Raw genomic sequence first — 27,915 nt, forward strand, 5'->3', positions numbered from 1 at the left:
ACATATATACACGCGAAAATCATCGGTCCACGGACACCGTTCGGCGGCGCGGTACACCACTGTTATTATCATCATCATCGACGACGGTATTGTGAACTCGTTGTGTAAAATGGATTGTTCCGGTACGGTGATTTTTGGTAGGAAACGAGGCGAAATAATGATAATAATTGAGTATACAATGTGTGTGTGTGTGTGTAGCGGGCCGAGCAAAAACGGCGCAAAAAACACACCACGACGACCAAGTCCGATTTGCGACCGTGAAAAAAAAAATTATACATTATACGTTATGAAAAAAATAAAAAAATCGGCCGAACAAAAAAACCGCAGTCTCCGTCGTGTATAGCCGTCCCGTTTCCGCCGGCGACCAGTCACATACGACGGGGGGATTTCTCTGAACGGGAAAGAGCGGTGAGTCGCCACATCACAATAATTTACCTGGTCGCGACGACAACGACTTAAAAAATAATTAATTCGTACAGACGAAACGCTTTTAATCCTTTCGGAGGCACTCGATACACGCTCGACACGGTGATAATGCGCATTTCTTTTCATGCACGTACATAATGATAATAATAATAATAATAATGATATTAACATAATAATCGTAGTAAGGTAATAATGATAATGAATAATAATATAATAATAGTAATAAAATGGTAACGCAGAGGTAGATAACGGGCATGCCTCTCGGCGGCACGTGAAAGTACCACCGGCGGTAACACCCCGCCACTCACACTCCACGTACACACCGACAACGTCGTTCGTTCCGTTAATCTGTTACATTACAATATGTTTCATTATGTGTACCAACGACGTTGACGACAACAACGAAAAACCAAGTTTTATAATACTACCGACGACCGGACGACTTACCGCTGATACCGACGAGGCCGAGGCCGCGGCTGAGGCTGAGGTTGGGGTAGTGGGGATAACGGCCCCAAACGCCTTGAGCGGGGTATGCGGCGAAGGCGGATGCCACACAATCTCTGGTGACAGCGAGTGTCCAACGGGAGTCTTATGGAAGGGAAGGATTTTTGAGGATCTGGCGATCGGTGGCGGCAGTGGCGGCGGCAGCAGCGTGGACGGCAGCGACGACAACGCGGCGGCCGTCGGATGGAGGGAAGGCGTCGACGACGGCGGCTGTTGGGACGACGCCGTCGCGGGCGGTTGCGCGGACGCCGAAGCGCCGACGGCCAAGGGCTGAGAAGCGGCGGCTGCGGCGGCGGCCAGGTGCTCGACGACCGGCGGCAGCGACACCGGACTGTCGGTCTGGTGCATCCAAGTGATGTAGCTGACGCTCATCGTCGAATTACCGGTAGCCGGGTAATTCACTCCCGGCGCGAGCTCACGGCACGAGGCGATGGCTGTCGTTGTCGGTTAATATAGTAATGAACGCCGTTCCCCGGTCTCACGACGACGCAAATGCAGAGGCAATGCACATCGTTATGAATTTCACTCAGTTGACTTGCTGTTTACCGCCGCGCTACCGTTGCGTTTATCACACAACCGACGACGACGTGGCTGCTGTTTGCGCTAGGCGATTACTGTTTCGATCGTAACAATTGCACGGAAATCGCCTCCGACGACGGCCAGGCCAGACACAAACAGTTAGACGAACGGATAAACAAACAAACACTCAAATACATACATACATACATACATACACACACAGTACGTGCGATCCGCACAAAGTCTGCGAGGCCTCCGGAACGACCCGGGCGCGCCACTTGCACTAACTCGGACAAACGACGAGAAACTGGTCCCGCCGCTGCCGTCGTGTGCGCTCGTCGTTCGGTCTGTCCGTTGGTTGGTCGGTTCGCCGCCGTCGCCGTTCTTGGTGCAACCGAACAGTAGAGAGCGCTGTTGTCGTCGCGCATGCACAGCCCCGCCGCACGTACCGCGACAACCGAGAGGACTACGTTGCCAATTTGTTATTTTTTCGCCGTCCGTCTCTCTCTCTCTTTCTCTCTCTCTCCGTGTGTGTGTGTGTTTTATACGTTATTATTATTACTATTATTATTACATTAGGAGAGGTAGTGTAGTACATTATTATATTATAGTTGCTGTTCGGTGTGCGCGTTTCCACAGCCGCCGCCGCCGCCGGGAGAAAGAAATCACGAGAAGGGGTAGGCGGCGGGGGGCTCCTCCGTGGGTTGGAAAATATTTGTCGAGAACGTGTCGAATCGTTGCGGGCGGTTCGACGGACCGGCGACGTGTATATCGTCGTCGTCGTCGGGCCAGCCAATGATTATTTACGATAAAGGTTGTAAAAAATATATCAAAAACCGAGAGGGGAAAAAAAGAACGCCATCGAGATGAATATTGTATTCTTCTTCTGCAGCGGTTTGTCACACTTTTTCACCGGCGACACCGTTCGCAGCCGTGGTTTCGCGTCAGGTGAAACTCGTGTCCTACACGCGCGCACCCGATTGTCGTTATTTTTCGGGCGCGCGACGACGGCGGTGTGGGAAAAGAAAATTCGACGGCGAAACGTCGAAAACAAATAGAAATCCGGACGCGCGGCGTTACGGACGGTGACGACGATAATAACAATATCGTTATTCACCACCCTTAGATTTCCATTTTCCGAATTCGCCGTCGACGATTTTTACACGGTCCATTTCGTTACGGTTTTTCTTGAGTTTTTTTTTTTGTCGTTGGTTTTGTTTCGTTTCCGAAGTCGTCGGCCCGGACGGAAAAACTCGTTTCGAACGGGAACCGACGGCGCTCGCTCTGACGTACGTCGGTCGGATGGTAGCGCAACGCCGTCGTCGGTCGAAACTAATCGCGAGCCGCCGACACAAGTCCTGCCGCAGAATTCAGGTAACAATACGGGAGTTATATCACACACTATTATGACGTGTGGTTCGTGGCAGACAAGCGTATGTAAGGGGTCTCCACCGGATAGAACGAAAAATGGCGAAATATCTCAAACAATTTGTTGGATTCCCGTTGTTTTTTTTCAAATTGTACTCAGCTGTAACAGCAAAAAACACACACTTTAAATGCTAACCTAAGTCCGATTACGTGTTCACACCACTCGTCACGTCCAATCCGCGTTGTAAATTAAAATATCGCACGTGTGAATGCTATTGTTTTCCATACGTTGTCGTCGTAATGCCGATGACAAGATACGCTATAGATTTTTTAATCATCTTCGAATAGAAGCACAGGCATTCGAATACTTAAAAACACTAATCAAATCGATTAATTTTCGAATCACTGTGATGATCGTATCGAACGCTGCTATCATAGGGCGGCGCGTTGTCGTCAACAAGTCCAAAAACTTCAAAGGTCAATCAATTTTCATTCCAATAAAAACACTGATTCTAAATCGTGTCTCTCTCGTGTTCAGACTAAATGAATATTAATTGTGATTCGGTGCATAGTATGATTGACGACAATTAGTACAGAACTTCCAAATACAAAATATAGACGCCATATAAAAAAAACATATATAGTATCTAATAATAAAATATATAATAATAATTGATTTGAAAATTAATAAAAATAAAATTGTCAAACCATTCGAATCAAATAATACAAACTCAATGATTTTAGTAAATATTAATCAACCCCAACATATGGAATCGTAGATAAACACCGTTAAGTTAAATTAATACCTCAATAACAATCAAGGTTAGTGCAATTTCCGAGAATATCTCAGATTGAAAAAAGATTTGATTAAAAAATGTGATTATTATTTTAGTATCGTTTTTATTGTTTTAGTACCTTTTATCCACACGCGTTAATCATATAATATTTTATTTAAGCAATGAACTAAGACGTAGTCAAATTCGTGAAAAAATGAAACTATTTAACAAATTTTTTTGTTATCTCGCATATATAATAATATGTCACATTAACTTTGAATGTATGAAAACTCCAATAAACGACGATAATACCAAGTATCAACAATTAACTAGTAAACACGTCTAATGGATTCTTAATAAATTACAACGATAGAGTTGAACTTTATAGGTTAAAGAAAAAAAACGATGACTTGTAATTTCGAAAGAAAAATGCTATACATTTATTAATAATTGTTCTGGTTCAATTCTCAGAGTGGATGAGGCTAATTGAAAAAAACACATGTAGGTAGGTTACAACTTAAAAGTAACCTTGTTTTTCAGAGACGGTGAATAAGAGATCGAAACAATATAATATTATACATAAAATATGTACAACTTAATAAGTTATATAGATGTACATACGTAGTATTATACAACTGGTTATTTATAGTTCCCAAATATATTTTTCATTAAAAAACGATGGTTAGGTTAGTACTAATTGGGTCAGATGAAACTTAAAAAAATATATATAATAATAAATAATTTAATGAGCTTGTACACCTGAATTACATAAATTATATGAATGTGAATTACGGTGAATTTAAAATTAAACTTCTGAGTCGAAATAATTAAAACAGAAATTATTATTTAACAATTATGTTGCAAAACTGAAAATTTAAAAATGATATTTATCTTTTTTTTTTTTAATTACTCATCACGTATATAACGTACTCTGCGCAACGACGATTATTTGTGTGCAATTGCAGTCGATATAGAAAATGCATTATACAAATAATAATAATTACACTCAAATAGCATTAGAAATAGCATTAGAATATAATATCACTATACACAAGACGCATAATACGTGGAGGGATAATGTTTCAAGAGTTGTGCGTTTTTAAAATTAGCCCAATACAAATTTGCATGCAAACAAAATCAATTGCATCAGTCAGCAGCAGCAGCTGTCTAAATAGTTACAGTCATGCAACAATACGATTTCAAAACCTTCAACGACCATAAATCATAATATACAATATTATTAAAATAATATATTTGAATACATTAAAAACGCGTAGCTTATAATATTATCGTTTCGCTCGCACTAAAAAGTGTTGTTAAATAATAATGATCTAATCAATTTTAATACCGTTCATCGCCCTGATAATATTGTTTATCATAATGAGATCATTATGAATCCAAACATTTCATGTGTGAGTATAAACGGAATATCCTATAAGACCGGTGAGAAAATAATAACGTACAAAATATAGGAACACTTCATTACAAAACACATTCACTGTTATCGATTTACGCCATTAATATACAATATATAATAAATAAGGTATTGATTTTTAAATTGTAATCAATATACCTCTTTGCAATTGTTTTTATTATTATTTTTTATATATACAGACATTTACCAATTAAAACCGCGCGTTCAATTAACGTTATAATATCGCGAGCAATAAAAATACCTACCTAGCTGTATAATACATTTCTACATAGGTTTTAATTATTTTTCCGTTAATCTTCGTAAACACGACCACGACGTTACACAATTCTAACAGGATTCACACCGAACATAATCCTATAATAGAATTTTTAACACCACACAATGACACTATTAAATCCTGCGTTTATTATTTTATTTCCTGTAATTTTTTCGGCTCGTCCAAATAAACGAACAAACAATGCACAACACAACACACTTCCGGACGTCGATTTTTACGCGCAAGTTCCAACGTAGGTACACTATAAATGTATGACTAGGCGGGTGTATAGGAAATATTGTGTCGTCCAATTTCCAATTTCCAATAAACACAACTCTCTGCTGGTTAGTTAGGGTAAATTAAAAAAAAGAAAACGTGTCCAAAAATATTAGGTGAACCAACTACCCGTATAGACGATTAACTGATTTCACTTTCGAATGAGTTTTCACGGAGAAAATAAAAAAAAGTATTCGCAATACTCAGAGATCAATAAAAAACCGATTTGTTCATTCATAATAATACCTTTGGGAACGTTTTAAATCGACTGAAATTCTACTGCACAATATTCTTTTGCGGCTATCGAAATAAAGGCTTTACACTTTACACACACAGGACGAACGGTGTGCAGTTTTTCGTTTTTCCTTTGGCGTTTCCTCGACGGAGCTGCGCCGTTTAGTTTTTTAATGCCCCAGGAAAATAAACAAACACGGCCGTCCAATCAATACACATCGAATTTAAATAAATCGCGATTGTTAGAAACAAACCACCATCGACATAATTTTAATGGACCCATGTGATTTCTACATTCTTGCTGCTGCACGTAGACACGCGCGTATTCGCACAGACATACGTGCACGATGGAAAATAAAATCGTGTAAAACCGTTTATCGTAACTGTTTATCAATTATCAACAATATCGAATGACCTTCAAACCTTATATTACGATCGAAATGATAATTATTAAAATTAATATACCACCGACCGTTAGAATAACAGCCTATAAAGCAAGTTATTATAATATCGCTTCCCGTGGGAAATGTCCGTTTGTGGAGCTGACGTTGAAAACGGTCGCAATGCAGGTACCTGCCATTACATTGCCGACTTTCGATGGCGATAAAATTATAGGTAAAATAATACACGACTGGGTTTGGCACTAAAAACAGTTTACAGCAGCCGGTTAGTTAACCGGTTTCCGTGAAAATGTCAAAATGTAGATGTTATTCCTCAGTTTCTGATGTCTTAGGACGATTCCTGTAGATATATGATACATGATATTATATATTTTACATAATATTAACTATACACACAAATCTCATTTTAAATCGAATCACAGATTATCGTAACAGTTCGAATATGTTATTGAAACAACAGTAAAAAAAAAAGGAAAAAATGTATTCAAAATTATATTTTATTACGTTGCGCAATGCAAATGATGGATGAGATTATCAAACTGCGTAATGTTCAGAATTTTTAGTAGGTACTATGGAAATTTAAAAACAACAGTTTTGTCGAACGAATCGTGTCGCATAATTTAAGTTCATATTGTGCGCACAATCTGTTGACGTTTTTCAGATAAAAATCAACAGGTATCATATTTTCTTTCTTTTTTTTAGTAAGCTCCACAGTCCTCATCGCACACTACAATGTAGATTATTTTTCTTAGGTTTTTGACACTTGTGCTTAATAACTTCATCTTTCGCGTTATAAACTGAATCCCCAACAGTCGTATTTACACAGACGTAGACATCATAAATTATGGTTAACTGTTTAACTCTTAAAATAACCACTACAGTTAGATTTATAACAGAAATTATGATTTTCCGACATACTGATTGTCTGACTCTGATTTTTGAGTGAGATTTAATACATTAATTACTGCACAGACGCGATAAATACAACATATGGAATAGTAGCTACTATAATTAATTAATTGCTAAATAAATGTATCTATTTATCGATGTGAGTGTTGATGAAGTGTTAAACACACGACGTGTTAAAAAAAAGAAAATGCTTTTATTGAACGAGAACAATAATGGGAGGATAGCATATGGTTCATATTTCAATAACACAATATTTAACATCGCTGACCCCAGTCCCATTTCTAAAATTGATCGACGATGATAATTGATAATTGTTAATATGTGCATCATATATACCAGTAAACAAACAAACTTCAGTATTCGGTCCAAACGTTATTTTTTTTTCACATCACATCTTGTTGAAAGAATGAAAAAGACTATAAACACCGGACGACTACGGTAGTAAAAAATAACTTTATGAGACAAATCGGAAACTAGGTCATGAAGAGATTATTGAACATTATTGTACTTTTAACTGTAGAGAAGGTCGGTCGGTCAGTGGTCAACACGTCGTAATTATAACATTCTTTGCCTTCTTTTATTTTATCAATTTATGTAATAAATGTTTTACATTAATAAACAAAAACACTGCATTGTTTTAATTAATTCTAATAAAATAAAAAACAACATACAATAATGAACGACAAAAAGTGAAATCATGTTACAGAAGTGCATTTTTTGATATTGAACGATCTTTTAATCCGGAAAGTAAATTGTTAAGAAATCCAACATAATTATAACGTTAATAACAATTATAACATCGACTATATTATACTTTCTCCAACAAATAAATCGAAAAGTCCATGAACACCGTCTTTTAAATTAATTTACACGGGGTTTAACACGTGTCTTACAGCCGGGCATTGAACTCTTATCAATGTTTACGTAGGTATTAAAAGGTCTACCGATGTACGATTATAAAATAGCTTATACTACAAGATACTAAATGGTAAAAGTATTCTATAGTTTCAAAACCGAACAACACTACTAAAAAATTCATAAAAACAAAAATATACGCAATGATAAAAATGTTTTTTATTAATAAATACATAATAATATCTGGTGCCGAACAGGCGGGTGACAAGTGACAACTACCGTAATAGCTGAAGTATTATAATGGCCAATGAACCGAAACACGGCGTCGATATTTTTAAATAAATAATTACGTAAAGACCACACGGGACACGACACATAATATTAAATATTATTTTACATTATTGTAATATGCAGTGACATTTCGTTCGCAGACCAGGCATGCAAAAGAAAACGTTTTCAGCCGTATGAATTAACAATTATTATTTGTGTCGTAATAACATCGAATCGATAATAATGTACAGAAACACGACAGCGTTCGTTCGCTCACATTATATTTTCGTACCAACAGCTGTTATTAATATTAGTCCGGGAAACGATCGCTAGTCGGCAACGGCCTGCAAAGGGGGTGGTGGATAATAATATCTACAAACGGTTTTAGAACAAAAAATTATAATCGCTGGTAAAAAAATTGTATGCACAGTCGAAGGTACGATAATATATTTGTATTATTATTATTATAAATATGATATTTGTAAGAAAGATCCGCCGCGGACTGTGGTGGTGATGACGAAAGATATCGCTCGACGCTCTGTATTGCCCAACCGATGATGATGATAATAATGTGTGAAATTTTAGACCATTATCGACTCATGATTATTATTATTGTTATTATCGTCGAGGCGGCTGCTGTGGGCGGGGGTCGATGTGTTTTTTACCGTGGCCAGACGATCAGGGCAACGTGCGATGGAGGGGGGGAGCACGGCTATCCTCCACGTGTGTATTTTAGTCGAATGCCGCGACGACTTGCCAACGTCAAAAATCGTTTTCCTGGTGTAAAAATAAATACGCCGCCGAACGAGCGAGCTGCGACGGAGCAAAGCTCGCCGACGGCCGCACATGCCGAACACACCACCACCACGTGACATAGGATAGGACACGACGTCGCCGTCGCCGCGCTAGAGAGGGTTGTGGGGGTGTACTGGTTTGTGGGTTAGGATGATGGATTCTAGATCCTGCGACGATCGACACGTCTATTATAATGATGATGATGATGATGATGATGATGATGATGATGATGATAATAATAATATAATATCGTTTCAACACGACGACCAACGTACGAGTTCTATTTTGGGAAACGTATTATATATTAGATTATACGACGAGCGGAGTTGAGACGGTTTTAGATCTATTAAAGTGATTATCCATGGATTTCAAACCATTTTAACAGTAGATAATAAAATAATGGATAGGATATCAATGCTTATCACATGATAATTAAATAATAATCTTTCACAAATTACCCTAGTTCATTAGCACAACAGCAAGAAGTCCCAGGTGCATACTAAATCGAGTGCCCCCCATAACTGAACGGGGAAAAAATAATGTTCTCATTTATAATTGGGTAACCTACTAACATGGTACAAACGAATAATATTCCACTTAATTACTAAGATTATTTTGAGTAAAATATAAAATCAACCTGACTACGTGATATTGTTCCCAACATTTTTATAACTTTCGTCAGCCAAAAATAATAATAATCATATAATAACTGAAATTAAATTTAATCATTACATAATTTATTATGCCCATTCATTATTGTATAATATTTTAAGCAACACAATTATACACAATAATATATTACACATTCATCAAATGTTTCAAAAATAACATAAAAAACTCTGTAACGATACTCATAGAATTGTATTGTTACAAACAGACCTAATTGAAAAAATGGGAAGGAGGCTGTTTTTTTAAAAGTTTAACGGGACTTTGTTACACAAGGATGGATCAAGTACTTTTGTTTTTATTATTATTATTTATTTATTATTGTATTCAGAGTGATCGAAGATCACACATGTTACCTAAGTGGTTACATACAATTAATACAAATAATGTTAACATTAAATAAATCCAAAATTTGGCAGATACTGGATTAATAACATTTTTTACCATACCACGGGCAACCATCACATACACAAGTAGTCTCTTTAAACACAATTCACAGTATACCGTGTATATATCGATGTATTCAATATTATCTATTTAAAAGCCTGTCTTCCTTCAAAAGACGTAAAAAAACTGGCCATCTAAGACTTCACTAAAAATTTCCGAAAGACTAACGCCCATCAACCTACGTAGTTGAATAATATTAATAATAAGTCTTGTTCAGTTGTCTTCTCTATTCTTTTGTTATCTACACTTTTGACTTTTAACTAAATAATGTACCGACTCGATACCGTCACAACAATGTAATCGAAAAACGATAGCGGGCCACACCGAAATAGGTAAATCGCACGCGACCTAACCCAACCGCCCACCAGGTGTGTTTATAAACTTCAAAGGTTTACTGAGACCTGTGCGTGGGTATTGATTTCGTAACGAAACCGTCGAGCGTCACTACGATGTCTATTTTTCGTCCCCAGCACAGTAATATGTCGCCTAGAGTGTTCAAAAGTGTCGTTTACATCTTGTCGGTCGTTTTTTTTTCCGAAAATCGCTGTGCACCCGCCGCCCGCCGAAGTGCGTGGCGCGAGGCCAAAAGTTGTGGCTCATCCGACCCGCGGCGCACGGGCGACACTCGTCGTGGCGATTTTTCGCTGGCAGGGCGCGCGCACCACCCCTACCCGACCGGCCGGTGTCGGCGGCAACGGGGCAGGACGAGCACCGCGCCGCGCGCGCGCCCTTGTACGCTACCGCGGCCAGAAATGACGTCTTTGTCCGCGGACGGTAGCGGCGGCGTCCAATCAATATAGCACGCGCCCGCGTTTACGAAGTACCTCTCTAAACACAGAATTATAATAATAATAATAATAATAATAATAGTAATATCACAAACAAACAAAGTCGTCGACGTCTCCCCCCCCACCCAACAATCTTTCGCTACTTTTGAAAACCGTTTTTCCGCAAATGAAAACGTGTCTGCGCGACGAGGCCGTACTCCATATCATACACGTTACCGTAAGAATGATATCATCATCCGGTCGTCTACCCCGAAAACGTCATTCGGAAAACTATTGCCGCGGCACACCTAAGCGTAGGTACACCAAACCGGCGTGGAGGGAGTGTCGTCTTCGTTCGTTTGTTGTAATAATAATATTATAATCGGCGCCGGCAAAGTGTTTGCGCCCGTAACTCGCGACGACGCAGACACACGTACACGCGAACAAGCATATTGATAGTGTCTTGCCCACGCGCCTCATGCCCGTGATATATCAGCTGGTTTTGGCTCTCTGGTAACATTTACCACCGCATCGTATGCGACTCGCAATCCAACAACCCGATCATTTTTAAGTTGCACAACAAATTTTGGGTTTCCCTGTGTCGTTATCGTCGTGTATAAATATAAATAATATATTTTAATAACATTGTTGTTTAGTGATCTATGAGGATGCCTGAGGACGGACTGTTAGAAATACAAAATAATATTTGAACAGAAAAAGCTCAGAAAAAACACGACACGCTCCTCAAAACCCAAAAGTCGGGGGGATTTAAACACGTTTGACGACAAATCAGATTTTCGAAGAAATCGTACAACGGTCGAAATGTAAACGGATCACAAACAAAACCACATACCTATTTTTATTTTATCGTAAACGAGTTAATGCGCCGGACACATTGACTCCTTTTCAGCCGTTTTCCAGACTTTATCGTTGGTGACTTTTTTCTTCTCTTTCTCACAACGAAAAGTATTTATATAATAATTGTTTCAAGCCACGAAACGACATTGTAAAAAATCCAAAAGCTTATTACGTGCGCGTGATTTCTATTGCACTTGATCAAGGGCGGATTCGGTCCGGGAAAACGGGCGATTTATAGTTAAGTTTTTGCGCAACAAGATATGTTTCTAACCAAGCATTATGGCGTTTTGCGACGTAGGTATGAAAAATATCCTCAAATAATACAACAATTGGTCTTCATTGAAACACATCACGATACAAAGCCAGACGCACCGCGAGCGAGTTTTATTTTTTTAATTTGAATTCAAACGAATTATGTGGAATGATACAATTTTAATTGAGACTAATGATTAAGAACATTAACGGTTGTAGTACGGCTGTATGCTTATTTAGTACTATTAGTGTATAGTAATAAACGTGAAATGAATTACATTATTTTGTAACAATGTTCAAGGGCGCTATTGAATTGCCTACGCATAACGCCTTCTAATATGATGTATTTATGTCGGCCAGGACCTTCGAAATGTGTGTGTGGTCAATAAAATGGCGTAAAAATCAACAAAATAACCAACGTTGAACATACATTTAACTGAAAAATACTTTTAAAACCATAGTTATACTAAAATATCTATTTTACAATAAATATACTGTACATTCAGAGGACAGACATAATACATATTAGTAACATTTAAATACAGCAGTTATAGGGAAGTTATAATAAAGATCATTTTAGTATAATATAAGATCAATAAAATTAATATAGATAAGTCATAACTCATAAATGATTATAAGTAATTTACTTTGAATTATATTTTCACATAACTTTGGTTGATCAGCGAAATAATTATTAACGATAAAGACTGAATGTAAGTTATTTTGATAGACATAATATTAATTATTGATTGGAAAATGTGGTTCAAGTCAATTTATTTCATAAAAACACAGTTCTATTTCCCGAGTCCTCCCACAAACTTTGGCGTACTTCGTTGAATAAAGTAAATGATTTCAAACAAACTTAAAAGCAAGGAAAGTTCAATAATATAATACAATACATATTATGTAAACTGATTTTCGTGAGGTTCATTTAAAGCAACCACATGTAATGTTAAATGAATTAATATGAAACACACATAGTTACGTCAAAGCCATTTTATTTTTATGTTAAAACCAATATTTACTCTTTCGGAATGGTACAAAAAAAAGTTACGACAAACATCATAACTGAACGTAAATCCCACTTTAAATGACAACTAGATATTTATTGGAAATCGTTTACCCTGACAATCCCAAATGGTTTGCCATGGAATTAGTACTCAACCTTGCATACTATGTAAATAAAAAAAAAAAATACTTAATAAAAACAACATCATCATAACACGATTATAAATTTATAACGCTGTCGGTTTTCAAGTTCAAAAGAAGCTTTGTGTGGTTTATAGACTTTTTACTTTGTATGCGTTTACTGAGAAATTGGTTTTAGTCGGTTATCGCAAATAAAATTAATTAAAAGCGACCGACAAGCAAACGATACTAACTACTACTACAGCATAGTGGAAAAGCCAACGACAAACTCAGATAAAAGTCACCGCCTCTAGTGTGGGCGGTTTCGTGTTTTTGTTAGATTAAACTCGTGAATTTCAAAAACAATACCGCGTTCGTTAATACGCGTTCGTGGTAAAAAATATTAAACGAAATCCGTTAGTGGGCAAACATAATACCATAACGTATTTTGTGGATTTTATACAACAAAAAGCGAACTTTATCGAATTTTGTCAATTTCGTTTAAACCAATATTGTTAGTTATTACCGAGTTTATAAACGGGATAAAAAGGGAAAAAAATTCGCGATGTAAAATTAGAAGTGGGGTTATTATATAATATTATTACGTCTACAAAGCAATTCATCATCGTCCGACGAAAACATGTCGCACATACGCACACACAAACGATAACTACGTCAAACAACAACAACAACAACTGGATCGGCTGCATAATAATATCGTCGTTGACGCGAAAAACTATTGACGAATAATTTTGTTATTATTATTACTATATGTCATCGTTTTGGTAAATAAAAAAATAACGATAAAAACACATTGAACGCCATACACACGTCGCGAATTGAAGTACAGACGAACAGCTCAAAACGTTTTAGATGGTCACTGAATGTTATAATGTTATGAGTTATGACTGTTTTATAAAATCAAACTAAACAGTATAATAGACTAAGAGGACGTGATGCCCGCATGACGTGTTTTCTCCGCCTTATAACCATACTCAACATGTCAAAATTGCGTTCCGCACAATCCATTTTGTGTTGTTAGTATCAATATTATAGTACATTTTTGCCTGTTATCAAATTTAAAGGTAAATATATTATCTGCGTTTTCGCGTTGGAATTTTGTTGTGTTGTAATTTTTAAACAAGTTATGCACATTTTAAAATTATATTAATGTACATAGGTAGTTAAGACATAACTCGCTTTACAGTTAAAATATGAAAAAAACCGACGAGAACACAGATAATTTCTTACTAACTTATTTTACCGCAATATTAAAACCGAAAAAACAAAATTGAATCGGCTGAACTCAAATTGTCTACGTAGTCTCCGCCATTACAAAAATTGATGTGTCAAATTTGTGTTTAGCAGTTCCAATTTTATGCATTAACATTTAATAATAAGAGAATTGACCTGTTATCTGTACTTATTCGTGGGTTTTTTATGATATTTCAGATAGTTAGAGTATATTTTAAAAATCATCACAACAGGCTTAAAAATTAAAATATCGTAAAAAACCCACGAGAAAACATAGATAATGTTCTAAGTGTAGTAAGAATACTAACTTTAAGTTTGATGATAATATTGGTTGATTAACTATAAAATATAATACAAGTTACTACACAAAATGCCGAACACAAAATATTTGCCCTGTGTAAGACGTAAGACGGTTGTAAGAGGTAAGAGATAACACATGCGGACACTGCATCCAGTTAATGTTGGGTATAATAAACTCTCAAAATATGTTATTAGTTACTTGAATATTTTTATTTTTAATGTATTACTGGATATCATGTGATATTGACAATAATCGTGAGTATAATATTATATTTCTGTCGGTTTATCGATCCGTTCGTAGTGCGGCGCATTTCCGAGCGTTTCGCATTGCCGATGAATACCACAACAATACGCTTATAGTCGTCACTTGTTCGTCATAATAATACTTATAATACGCTTTTCGGACGATAAAAATAATTATTACGATTACGGTAAAATTGTTCAATATCATTAATCATTATTATCGCGATACAATACCGCTTCTTCTGTCGATTGGTCTGTGTTCATATAATTTTATAAACTGCTTTATTATTAATACCGTTGGTGTTGTGTTTCCCGGCGATGGCATGACAATGAGACGACACACGACCGCGTATTATTTATTAAAGACGATGACATTAAACCAAATTCCGAGCGCGCTATCTATTTAAGAGGACCTTCTACCCGCATGTATTGTCTCAGTTAACGCATAACATGGCAAATATTGAGTTCAGAATAATCCATTTTACTAGGTCGTTTTTAACACCCAAGTGAGAATTGACCTAGTATAAAACTTAAAGGGAAGAATATTATTCGAGATCTCACTTAAGTTTTTCGATATTCAAATATGTACGGTTATAAAATGCTCATAACTTGCTTTGAAATAAAATTATTTTAAAAAGAACCAGACGAAGGGTATTGCATTTTGTGTTTGATAATAGATCAATTTAATCTAATATTAAAAATAACAGAATTAAATGAATTAATCTAAACGTACACAACTTGTCATTTGTCGTGTCGTACGGAAACAACACATGCGGGTATAACGTCCTCATAATTCAATACCGTCATGACAATATTTTATTAATATGATGTTATTATGTTCTGTGCGTCCGAACACGACCATTTTCCTAGGCGTACACGACATGCGATTAGCGTGACGTCTCGCCGCGGTCGACGGAAATACGGCGAACGAACCGAGCGTTGTCGATTCGTCGGGTCCCTAACAACGCCGACCCTCACAATTCTCAATGTCACTCCGGGGCCAGTTAAATTTCCCACGTAGGTCCCTCAACGGAATCCAAAAGGTCAAGCACGTTACGCCGCCCGGTCACACACGAATTTCGTGTAATGTAATAGTATTGCTGTGTGCGTGTGCATGCGTTCTTGCGGGGTCGGAGAGAATTTAGATTAAATCGACCTACGGACGCGGACGGGTGCCGCGTGGTGTCTGTGCGATGGGTGGCGGCGGTTATACAAACCCATCACAATAACGCTGGTACGGCGACATTCTGAAAACGATAATACTTTGTCGTCAGTGCTGTGGGTCGGGTGGTAGTTTCTAGCCGGTGTTCGGTGGTGGCAGCGAACACGACGCGCTCGAAATGCGCAAAATACACATAACGCCACTCACGAGGATACGATATAATAAAAGTCATCGAATATTTGCGCGGGGGAGAGTAGATGTTGGTGTCGTTTTATAGGACACCGCCGCCGCCACACCGTGCGCTGCTGTATTATACTTGTTTTACCCCTCGTCAGACGGTCGTAAGATTTTCTGTGTTTCAGGGTTAGTACTGGGTTTTGTTTGTTTTGTTCACCGTGCACGTCGCGTAAAAGGGAAATGTATTGAAACGAGACGAAGATTTTTGAGTGGATTCGACCGAATACGACGATAAACAATATAAACGCCCTGTGTTTAGCAGATAGAGACAAAGAGAAAGAGAGAGTGATAGAGACAAAAAGAGGGAGAGGGATATGTAGACACATGGAGTGAGAGAGAAACTCCGGGTAACCCACCCAGTATGCATACACGCGATTACAAGCAACATGGGGCGCCTGACAGTCGGGCCAAGCTTCACAATGCCGTTCGCGCACACAACAGCGTGCTCGGTGGCGGCATTGTGGCGGAGTCGGCGACGGGGGTGGGACTGGTGGAAAGGGATAGTGGCATGGTCGGTGGCGTCGGGGGCGGAGTAGAAAGGGACTACGAAATCGTGTCTGCACCGAAAATGCTCAGCCTTCGGTGACGACGGACTATTCGAGGTGTGTTGTAAGTTTATATTCCGATTAAAGAAGTCTGGAAACAATTGTTTAACAATAACTTTAATGCCTGTACGTCCGGCCTAGCCGAACGACGTTAATTTGATTCATCCCATTCATATCATTGTTGAGTGACCGTGCGTGCACACATAATATAATAAAATAATGGATAGGGCACGACTTTATAAATGCTATAAAGTGATCTAAGGTTGGATTGGCAGATAATCTAACCGCTATACTACCTCACCGTGATAATTCACCTCGGCATTTCAAAATCCAATAGCCGTAAAATGTAGTTAATATCAAAATGTCCTTTCAACTTTTTTTTTTTTTATTCTTGTGACTACGAGTGACGTACGTGCGTAAGTGTAATCTGATGTTACAAACGAAACGGTATCGGAAATAATTCAAACGCAGCGTGGGTGCGAAGGATGACATTATTTCGTCACGTAAAAACACAAAACGTGGAACAATAAAAAAAACGTAAACACATTCATGATTCCGAACACGGCTGAAACCCTCAGACGACAACGACCAGTGCGCATCGCAACCTACTTATGGTATTATATTATATAGGCGTGAGTTGTGTATACGGCTGCACCCACCGCGGCGCGGCGGTTAAATATTGTTGTTTTTACGAGTGAAATAATAATAATAACGACAATAATGTACAAGTACACGTAATTATATTATTATAATATAGTAATAATTTTTTAAGGCTGAGTAGACACGTATTAAAAATATACGGGCGACGAGCACGTACGAGTTATTTTTATTGCGAGCGTATAATAAAAGTCGATGAAAAAAGTGTACCGACTGCCAATATCGATTTTATAGGACGACCATCATGTAGGTAGTAGGTACACCGTGATCGGACGATATCATACAGAAGGGTTATGTTTTTTTTTCTATTAGACAATGACCTACTCCGAAAAAAATGAGCGAGAAAGAGGGAGCGACAGACGGGCGAACGTCGGTGGGAAAATATAATACGTACGCGGTGTATACGAAATAAAGAATTTTACCCATTACACTAGCTCGGTCTGATTGTTTACCGCTGGCACACGAAACATGTACACACGACCGATCGTTATTGCCGTCGTAATGTATACTATTATAATACAAAATATTTTAAAATAATATACGGAGACGGCGACAATAGAGCGACCACGCAACCCACGTTGGCGGCGGTAATCGCGGTGTATGTTGTGTATATCGATTAGAAAGTTTCATTGACGCCCTCCTACTGTATTACTCACTCGACCATGTCCCCCGACACAGACTCGGTGGCGCACAACATAAAGATCCCCTGCGAGGGTCGCGCGGTGACTTTTAGTTTACATGTTTGCAGCGCATATTAAAATATTCGTGTGTACAGCTGCAGGGATGAAAAACGACGCGACTAGGTCCTATTTTATAGTTTAAAACGGAGGAGGATTTTCCATAGAGGACACGAAAAGCCGTCTTAAGTCAAAAACTCGACCGAATGAAAAGAAGCTATGCCACATCTTCACCATTCCACCAGCGTTAGAAGAACCCGTCTGCCGCAGGGCATTGTGGGGAGGGACCCGACGATCACGAAACGGCTTCTTTTCGGTGACGTCATTCCGAACGCAATCGACACGGCCACGTTGGAATTATAATAATATTGTACGTGCACCTTCTCTCTCTACCGCGTCGACAACATAGTCGACCATTGCTCGGAGAAACCATACACCAATTTTTAGACGTAAAAAAAATAAAATTGAATAATAATTACTGTAACTGTTGTTGTTGTTGTTGTTGTTGATGTTGTTGTCGTTATTAATTTTATGGATTCTTTGAAATCGACCGGTGGGAGTGAAAAAATAAACAAATTTATGATATATATAACGTGTAATATACGCACCCAAGGAATGAATAAAAAAGTAAGAGGAAGTTCGATAAATGCCGCGTGATGAGAGAACACCCAAGAATAAATAATAACTCAAGGACCCTTCACACTCTTTCTTCACTACCCGACTGTTTGGCAGTTAGGTAACAAATAAGCTATCAAAACGGTTTTGAGGAGTTTTAATCAAACTAGCGGTCTCCTTTATACTCAATGATACTGTGTCTGTGTGCATTAATTGATTGATATTTTTAGACGTTTGCTTTCCTAAGATATTTCACAGGTTTCACTCGATCACGCACCAACACACTCGTCGACTTAAATTAGAAAACTATTATAATACGTACACAGTGGGATCGTTATAATTATAATTAAATAATTTTTGAAAATCGTCCTTCTTATTTATGTAAATGCATGCCTTTACCCGTCAAGCTGGTCATTTATATGCTAAACTAATTTGGTTTAATCCTTTATAATATAATCACTTTTAATTTCTAAAATCCTCTTTACATTAGTAGAAATCGATACGTTTTCTGTTTGATTAAATTTGAATTTGAATTATCGTTATTCCCAAATTGTATACAACGAGGGGCAAGTAACTAAGCTAATAACAATGCAGTAAAACCATATAAAATTTATCAAATGTATAACCGTCTAGCAAAATAAATGTGCACTTTGCACATAATATATTATGTTGACACCACGTTATATTCGATAACATTAATTGACCCTGAACTATGAGTGGTTGTATTAAAAAATCGGTTTTTTATTTAGCTGTTTAATGTGTTGAAAATTATGATAATCAATATTAGTAGTCCCAACATGTCAATTAATTATGTCGAACACATAATACTTTTAAATAAAAAGTAAATTTACAAGTACTTTAGGTAATTCCTTAGCACAGTATTCGATTAGTTAAATTTATAACCGATTTACTGAGATAATTATACGTAGCTTAAATTACAAAATATAACATTAAAAACATAAACCATATGGCTTGGAAAAATATATTGTCAGACGCCATATTCTGTGTTTAATACTTATTTTGATCTTGTTCAATATATTATAATGAAAGTTACGATTTAGAACATTTTATAAAATAATATAATATGCACCTATGTGGCTATGTATTAAAATTAAATACTTTTAAAACGTTAAATTGAAACTGTTAATTTATTTTCAAATAATCAATATTAATTATAAATTGCGCATTATGAAAAGGTAAATCTGGGTATAAAAAGTTTTTTTACGAGGTCAAAACTTGCAACAGACTACCCATATAATTGTATATACCTGTATCTATTTAAAGAATATGACCATAATTTTATTTTTTACATTATTCAGCGAATCTAAAGGAGTAAAAAGTAATATACAACTCTGAATTATTTCCATCGCGATGGTACAATATAATAGCCAGACGGAGCATACAGTTTTTATTTTAATACCGTTTTCAACCGTACGCAATAAGAAATAAGAATATTCAAATGTAAAAAAAAGAAAAATTATTATTGCACATTCCAATAATGCCGAGTCGCAACCATTTACCATATAATATTATACTTGTACACGGCATATTAACAGAGTAATGTATAATGATACTTGAAAGAAATAAAAATAAAAAATAAATTAAAAGGTCTGCGAGAATAAAATCGAGTGCACGACGTTTATGAGAAACTAAAAAGGGGATGACATAATAATGTTAAAATGTTTTGTTTTTTTTTTAGTTGAATTTTATTAATCAAACAAATGTGTCGCAACACCGCGCGTGTTAATAAAAATGACGCTGCTATCATTCTTTCCCGGACTAATAGCAGTATTGCACGTTATATTATTAATGTTTTTGTCCAGCTTTGAAACGACAAAAATTTAAAGGCCACGCAAGACGATGCGGCCGTGCAACGGTGACGAACATAACATTATCCTTTCGTTTACAATAATATTAAATCGTGTTGTACCTGCGACGTTCAAGGCGGAAATCAAAGATATTTAAAAAAAAAACCATTATTATAAGTTAAACGGACGAAAGACGACCGCACGCGAAAATATTTTAATGCGTGATGTAATAATATTATAATATACTCACACACTCAATACACGAAAACCAGTCAAGTCGTTAATAATTCCCGCCGCCCAAAAACCGGTCGCACGCTGCGCATTGTCGCACAACACTACAACGTCGTATAAAAAGAGTATTTTAGAGAAAAACCAATGCATTTGCCCAGACCAGATTAGAGGACCACGCAAATTCCCCACTCACGCCCTCTGTCAATACACACTCGCACACGTGATATTATTATAATTATTACTATGACCCCCGTAGTCCAAATCGTTGGTAGAGTAAAAAGTTATAGCTATGGGAGCACACGCATCGAAAAACGTCTCCGGCGCTCAGCAAGGCGCAGTTTAGTCAGTTTTAATATTATTCAAATCGTTATTATCATAATGTTTTCGTATTTTTACGATGCGTGGCTGCCGCGACGACGGCGCGACCTTGCCGGACAACGGCGACAACAGACAATAGTTTGAACGTAAAAAATAATAATGATCAACGCAGCAGAAATCGTATAATATAATACAATTATTATTATTATTTATTATGTAGTGCATACGTACGTACGTACGACGAGCGCATTGCAACATTTCTACTGCACTGGCCTACTAATATTATTGCAGTTCACCTAACGTGTTTTCGCGTGTCGATGACTCAACAAGCCGCCGCCGGCAACCTTTGAGTAAGGGCTAAATGTAATTTAAATTGAGCGTGTGTTTCGGATGAGCAATACAAAAAAAAGAACAGCCGTTGCTTTGTGCGTCTCGCGAGTATATAAAATGACAACGACGTTGCGCGGGCGGAAAGACGAACGATGAGTGCTTTTGATTGAAAGGCGACCGACCGCGCGCGTCAAACGTCGTTGTCGTTGTCGTCGGCCGGGCACAAACCCGTAATGACATTAGGGACCTTTAAAACATGATTCCGCAACTTGGCTGAAACTATGATATATTATATTATATTAATATTGTTATGTAGTGTGCAGTGCCCGTGTCGTCGAATATATTAATATTGTCGTCGTCGTCGTAGTCGAGGCGGAGAAATACAAAAACGCCACCGCCGCCGTCGTCGTGGTTGCGCGGTGGTCAGCGACGCGCCCGCGTACGTACGACCCGAGTGTGTAATATTATAATATTATTATAGTTGTGTCGATGTGTGCCAAAAATAAAAACTTCTACTCCCCTTTCCGATTGCCAAACGCAATCATGGTATCCCAGTTTTACCTATAATCGGAGCGCGGCGCGTACAGCGCACACAAGATTACGAGACGACGCGCGTCACCGCGACGATTACGGACGCAGCAAAAATCTCGGTAGCGCGCGCACGCAACACGCAGGTGCGACGACGACCGTGGCGATTTCTAGAAATAGTTTTTAAACAACATTTTAGGGGCAAAAAAACGGTCGTGACTAATTCAGCGGTGCATTGTATGGCAAAGGTGACGGCTATCGTTTCTTGAAAAACGTTTCGCGACAACGATAATTAATCATCATGCTTCGTAAAAGTAATAATAATAATTTATACTAATAATAATCGGCAAGAGAAAAATATGATATTATAATATTTACGTGCACTACTAGATACGAGACATTGGTTGGCAACGCCAAGAGAATGTATACACACACACACACACACACACACACACACACACGTGGACGCACGCACGCACATGTTATGCGTGTGGTGTAAGTAATAAGTATGTTATTATTACGATTTTACATAATCAATATGGGCACAGGCCAGTGTACAAACTACTAACACACACACACACCTTGGTAGCCGGCATAGCTCACACACGCACACACGCGCAGGCTCTCGCCACAAAACAACACACGAGTCTTATGTACAAATAAAAATCAATCCAACTTCTTCTCTGGTGCCAGAACTCATCAGATTAAGATAAATAACAATATTATATTCGTTGCTAGCGGTTAACACGTGTTGTGTTTGTTCGTTCGGTGCCCGTCAAAACATTTGGGACGGCCAAAGCGAAAAATCGAGATTTCCACACATACGTGTGTATAAACCACTACGGCGGATAAAATAATTTTTAAATAGTGTGGATAAAACGGGTGACTAGAAAATGTTTCACCAACGACTAACGATAGCAAAAACAGCGATATTAGTTTAGAGCTATGTAACGTTTTACGCGTTATCTTGCCGCCGAATGCTAACGTCCACAATAGTAATATGTTTACCGTAAAAACATATTAATATATTTTTTTTAGAAATATTATCAGTTATTGCCTAGATTCTCGTTTATAAAGGTCAACAAATATATTACCGTTGGGAGGCGATTAGTACGCGGGCACGTTTAACGCCACACGCACAAACGCTGTTTACCTTAGGTACCACACACAGTGCTCACTCGGTTTCCGTATTTATTTTTTCAAGTTCCCCGACGAGAACAACATCACTCGAGACCGATTTCGAAATGTACCACAAGTCCGTCCCGTGTTGTCGTGTGACAAACAGTTTAACAAAGCGGATAGTAATCCGTTATATTTATTATTATCTATTATTTACACGAGCGAACGATAAGAGGGGAAAAACAAGATACACAAAAGTACAAAACTACGACAAATGACAATAATATTCATTCGTTATCTGGACGCCGTCGCCACTCGATGCGATAATAATTAATAAGACCAGCACTAGACGGCCGCCCTCGCCCACCACCCAGCGCATCGACATTGCACGTCGATCCAAGCCTACGACGGAGCTCTGAACCGCCATGACGGGGCGGAGAAGGATGGTGGCAAAGGCTTAACGAACCGTCGTAAATCGCATTACTTGTAATCAAAACGTGCAGTTGCGCAATATTGGCGGCAGCGGCGTACGTCTAATTTTTGCGTGTGCCGTTCGCTACCAACGACCGACGGTCGAGCCGCCCCCAGAACTATCGTGTCACGTTTTTGATATCGGAGAAACACGCAAGGGGATGATGAAAGCTGCGGCATTTGGGTCTTTATCGAATTAAAAAATATATACATCGATAATTATCCACACACACGCGCGCACAAAAACCAAATCAAAAAACCAATTATTTTTTGTCGCGCCAATATTTGTCATGTCGCTTACCGTTGTGGCGGTGGACGGCCCTGCCGAAGCTCGCTGTTGTTGCCTCGGCCTGTTGGCGCCGGCGGTCGAGGATGCGCGTTGTTTCTGTTGTTGTCTGGGTGACGACGACTGTCTACCGGCGGCAGACGATTTGGCCGCGGCCGCTTGCTGCTTGTGTTTGGCCGGCTTGGCCGACTGTTGTGCGGCCGGCGGGTTGGGGGCGGCGGCGGCCGTGTCCGAACTCGTGTCGGCTGATGACTTGCGTCGGAACGCCTTCAGCCAGCCCAATCGCTTAGAGTGCGTTTCCGCGGCCCTGGAGCCCACCTTTGGGGCGGCCGCCTTGTCTTTTTTGCCGTCACCGCCGCCGGTGCCGCTACCAACGCCACCGACGCCCCGCTGCTGCTGGTGCTGCTGTTTGTGGCCACCATCGTCGGCCGTCGACCCCGACTTTTCTGCCGCGCAGTCGTTCTTGGGTGTCAGTAGCTGGTGCTTGGCCTCGTGCTCCCTCTCCAGCTTCTTCAGCTGAGACTCGACCATCGTCAGCTCGTTGAGGTTGCTCTCGATCATGGGAAGGCCGGCCGGCAGCCGGTCGCTGTCCGTGTCGCTGCTGCCGCTGGACGACGACAGCGGCGGTTTCGGGGACCGTTTGGCCGAGGACACCATCACTGACGGTTGGTCGTCAATCTGAACGTGCTGCACCCTGAACCGGCTCTTCTTGACCGGCACCGCGGTCGCAGTAGTTCCCGCCGCGGCCATCGCTGCGGCCGTGGCGGTCGGCTTCTTCGATGCCGCGTCGCCACCGGCTTTCAGCTCTCCCTGGTTCCGGGTCGACCTCTGCAATGTGCTCTTCAGCTTGTCCGGGGCAAACTTGGCCCAAGCCGTCGACTTCCACACATCGTCCCACGTGCGCATGGTGAGCTTGAACCTCGATTCCATTATGGACTTTTTACTCCGTAACCGGATCAGCGGTGTGCCGTCCTTGGTGGTCAATATACCGTGGTCGGGGTTAGCAGGTGGCCGCTGTAATCCACCGTCTTCATCGTCGCCATCGTCGTCGTCTTCGGCCGACGATTGGGCGGCGTTTCCGTCGGCACCGTCCAGCTGTGATGGTGGTCGCGGCAGCTCATCCTGCATCTGTTGTTGTTGTTCCTTTTCACGATCATCGTTACCCTAACCGGAAATACACGTGGTCAATATACACATCGTGTGTTTCGATGCGATCGCGCAATCGCACACGTCAATACATGTGCTATTATTTTATAATGGTGCGTATGGCAACACACATTATAGACTCGTTGGAAACAAGTGGTCACACGAGCCGCCGCCGCCACCGACGACGACAACATAGCTGGCTCGAAATACAAAAACAATACCGTCGACCGTGATATACGCATAACAATATTGTACTATTTATTTCATTGCCCCGATTACACATACATTATGTACATAGAGGTATTGTACTATTGTATTTTGTATTGTACGCGCGTCGAAACGGTTTCAAACGAATAATACAGCAGGTGTCATAATTAGTAGATAATGACGTCCAAGGCCGCAGAGCTTGACTACCGGTGTTACGCGGGTATTATAATTTCGTTTAATGCCGAGAGTTACGGTATCTCGATAGCTCAAGTTTTCGAGTGAATTATGACGGCTAACGATTAGCCGAAGATATTGTCACGAGAGATAGCCAGGCACGATCATATACCGTGAATGTGCAAAAGAGAACGTATAATATGCCGTCGGTATTTTTTTTATTATAAGATTTGAGTGTCACAACAACGTTGGTGGCGACGGTATTAGTGTTTCTCCTTAGTGATCTCGAAATGTGTCTTTATGGACGACGTTGAGCGTCAACTTTGCAATACTATAAATATCGTATTACTGCAAAACTCAACGGCTTGGAAAATTACGCTTGAACTCGAAGCTCGGAATAATGTTAACTGTATTACTTCAACTGTTATACTACTTCACAACTACTTTAGCTACTGACTAAAAAAGCAACTAAGAGTTCCGTCCTGGTGAGATGGTAGGGGCAAAGGGTCAACACCACGCCGTCGTCGTCTTCAATAATATGACGCTTTATTATTATTAATATTATCATTAACGGGACGGAGTTGTCGTGGTTTAGGTAATTAACGGGGAAAAAATTAATTTTTGTGAGAGGCGGGGGGGGGGGAATTTGTCTCCCAAACCACAACAATATATATAATTTCCAACGAGTCTATTCGTGTAATGTCGTACGGGTTAATACCTCTTCCGGATTTTGATCGAAAATCCGTTCCAATTGCTGTTTGGCCGGCGAGTTGATGTAGCTACTACTGTCGATGAGAACGGGCCCACAGGTCTGGGTCTGCTGTTGGTCGTGTTCTGCACTGGTCGTCTGGTAGTCACCACCGCCCTCAGCGTTGTGGTGGTCATCTTCGTCGTCGTCCGACGACCGTTCTTCGGCCAAGTTTTGCACCTCTTTGGACTTAAAGTCCAGAGGTTTAAACAGGTCACGGACGCTGACCTTGCGCGACGGGTCGGCCATGTCCAAGTACGGTCCGACGGTCTGCGTGCAATCGTTGGAAAATCTAGTGTTGATGTCATTCACCAAGCTCGTGGCCTTGGCGGCAACCGTCTCAACGACGGCCAAGTCGTCTTCGTCCCCGGAAACCTCCTCGGCCACGGCCAGTAGGTTGTCGCATTCCTTGGACTTGGTACCGAGCGGCACGAACAGCTCGTCCAGGTTCACCGGGTTTCGGCGGTCCAACACGGGACCGCATGTCTTGCTGTAATCGTCGTCGTCGTCCATCATCGTCGCACCACCGTAAGACAACACCAGCGACAAGATAACGACACACGGGTGTGGCGGTTGATGGGTGGCGTTCGATGCGTAGAGGTCGGTGCGAGGGCCCGACGTAGGACTCACACAACTACAAACGTATCGACGGACACACGTCCGCCCGATTTCATAACACCTCGGTCATTCGTGACGACGTCAGATGAAGTCGTCCCGTCGAAGTCCGGAAGAAAAATATATATAATTTGAAACAAAAAACAAAACGAGGCACGGAGACACACACGCGCAGAGTGTATGTCTATCTCTTATCGAATTAAAAAACGGTCGACGATCGGTCGACAAAATTTTAAACGCGCGCACGCCGGTGCCCAGTTTGCCACTGATGCCCGCGGCCGACGGAAACTCACAGCGTCGGCTGATGGGGTCTTAGTGCACGCAAATTGTGTCACGCGAACCAACACGCATGCACACACACACGGTAATAACTGCGTCAGAGCGCGAGCGCCGCCCGCGAACGGTTCACACAATAAACGTGACGCGAGATAAACACACACACCGACTACAACACACAGCGTGTGTGGAAACGGACTGCTGCTGCTGCCGCCCGCCGCCGACGCCGCCTTCGAGCAGTCGGTCGGTCGGTCGTCGTACGGACTCGCCGCCGCCGCCGCCGCCGCTGATAACGCGCGCGCCACCATAGCAGCACGCCGCCGCGGTGTTACCAAGGCGGCACACCGCGCGCGCGCTCGGTCGCTGAGACGGCGGTGGCGGCGGCGGCGATCCGCCCGCCAGCCAACAGCTGCTGCAGTGTGGCAAACAACTATTACGATTATAATAATATAAAATTATTATTAATATTATTACTATTATCACAATAACGCGACGACGACGGAAACCATTTTTGATTTTCGACATCGCGCACGACGTCATAACATTTTTTTCGTTGTTTTATTGATGTGTAATAATAAAATAACGATATAATAATAATAAAATATGTAACTCGTCAAGTTATTGCCGTGGTCGTCAACGTTTTACAAATATTCCGAGTATAGTCTAAATAATAGTATGCATTGTGAAATATTTAATAATAATAATAATATATAATGGTAGTCGCGAGCGCGGCCGAGAGCGTGTTTTTTACTTGTGTGTGTGTGTGCGCATGTGGATCACTTCGATTTCCCACGGTGATGTAACGATGATAATAATTCTGTTCGCC

General features: G+C 40.0%; 1 protein-coding gene across 5 annotated transcripts in view; it reads right to left on the reverse strand.

Annotated features, from left to right (window-relative positions):
* LOC111033528 (serine/threonine-protein kinase MARK2-like) overlaps positions 1–27,295 on the reverse strand; it is a 49,037-nt gene extending 21,742 nt beyond the window's left edge. For 3 of the 5 annotated variants that reach the window (XM_022314308.1, XM_022314306.1, XM_022314311.1), the window contains exons 1-2: positions 26,169–27,294; positions 23,939–25,087 (exon numbers count right to left, since the gene is read on the reverse strand). In XM_022314308.1, the coding sequence (XP_022170000.1) occupies positions 23,939–25,087; positions 26,169–26,714 (1,695 nt within the window). In that variant the 5' untranslated portion in view covers positions 26,715–27,294. Of the gene's footprint in view, positions 1–23,938; positions 25,088–26,168 lie in introns of all 5 variants that reach the window. The other 2 variants (XM_022314307.1, XM_022314310.1) reach the window with 1 other exon arrangement.
* Between the last annotated feature and the right edge of the window lie 620 nt (positions 27,296–27,915).

Source organism: Myzus persicae, unplaced genomic scaffold, assembly GCF_001856785.1.
Source record: "Myzus persicae strain clone G006 unplaced genomic scaffold, MPER_G0061.0, whole genome shotgun sequence".
NCBI classification, from domain to species: Eukaryota; Metazoa; Arthropoda; class Insecta; order Hemiptera; family Aphididae; genus Myzus; species Myzus persicae.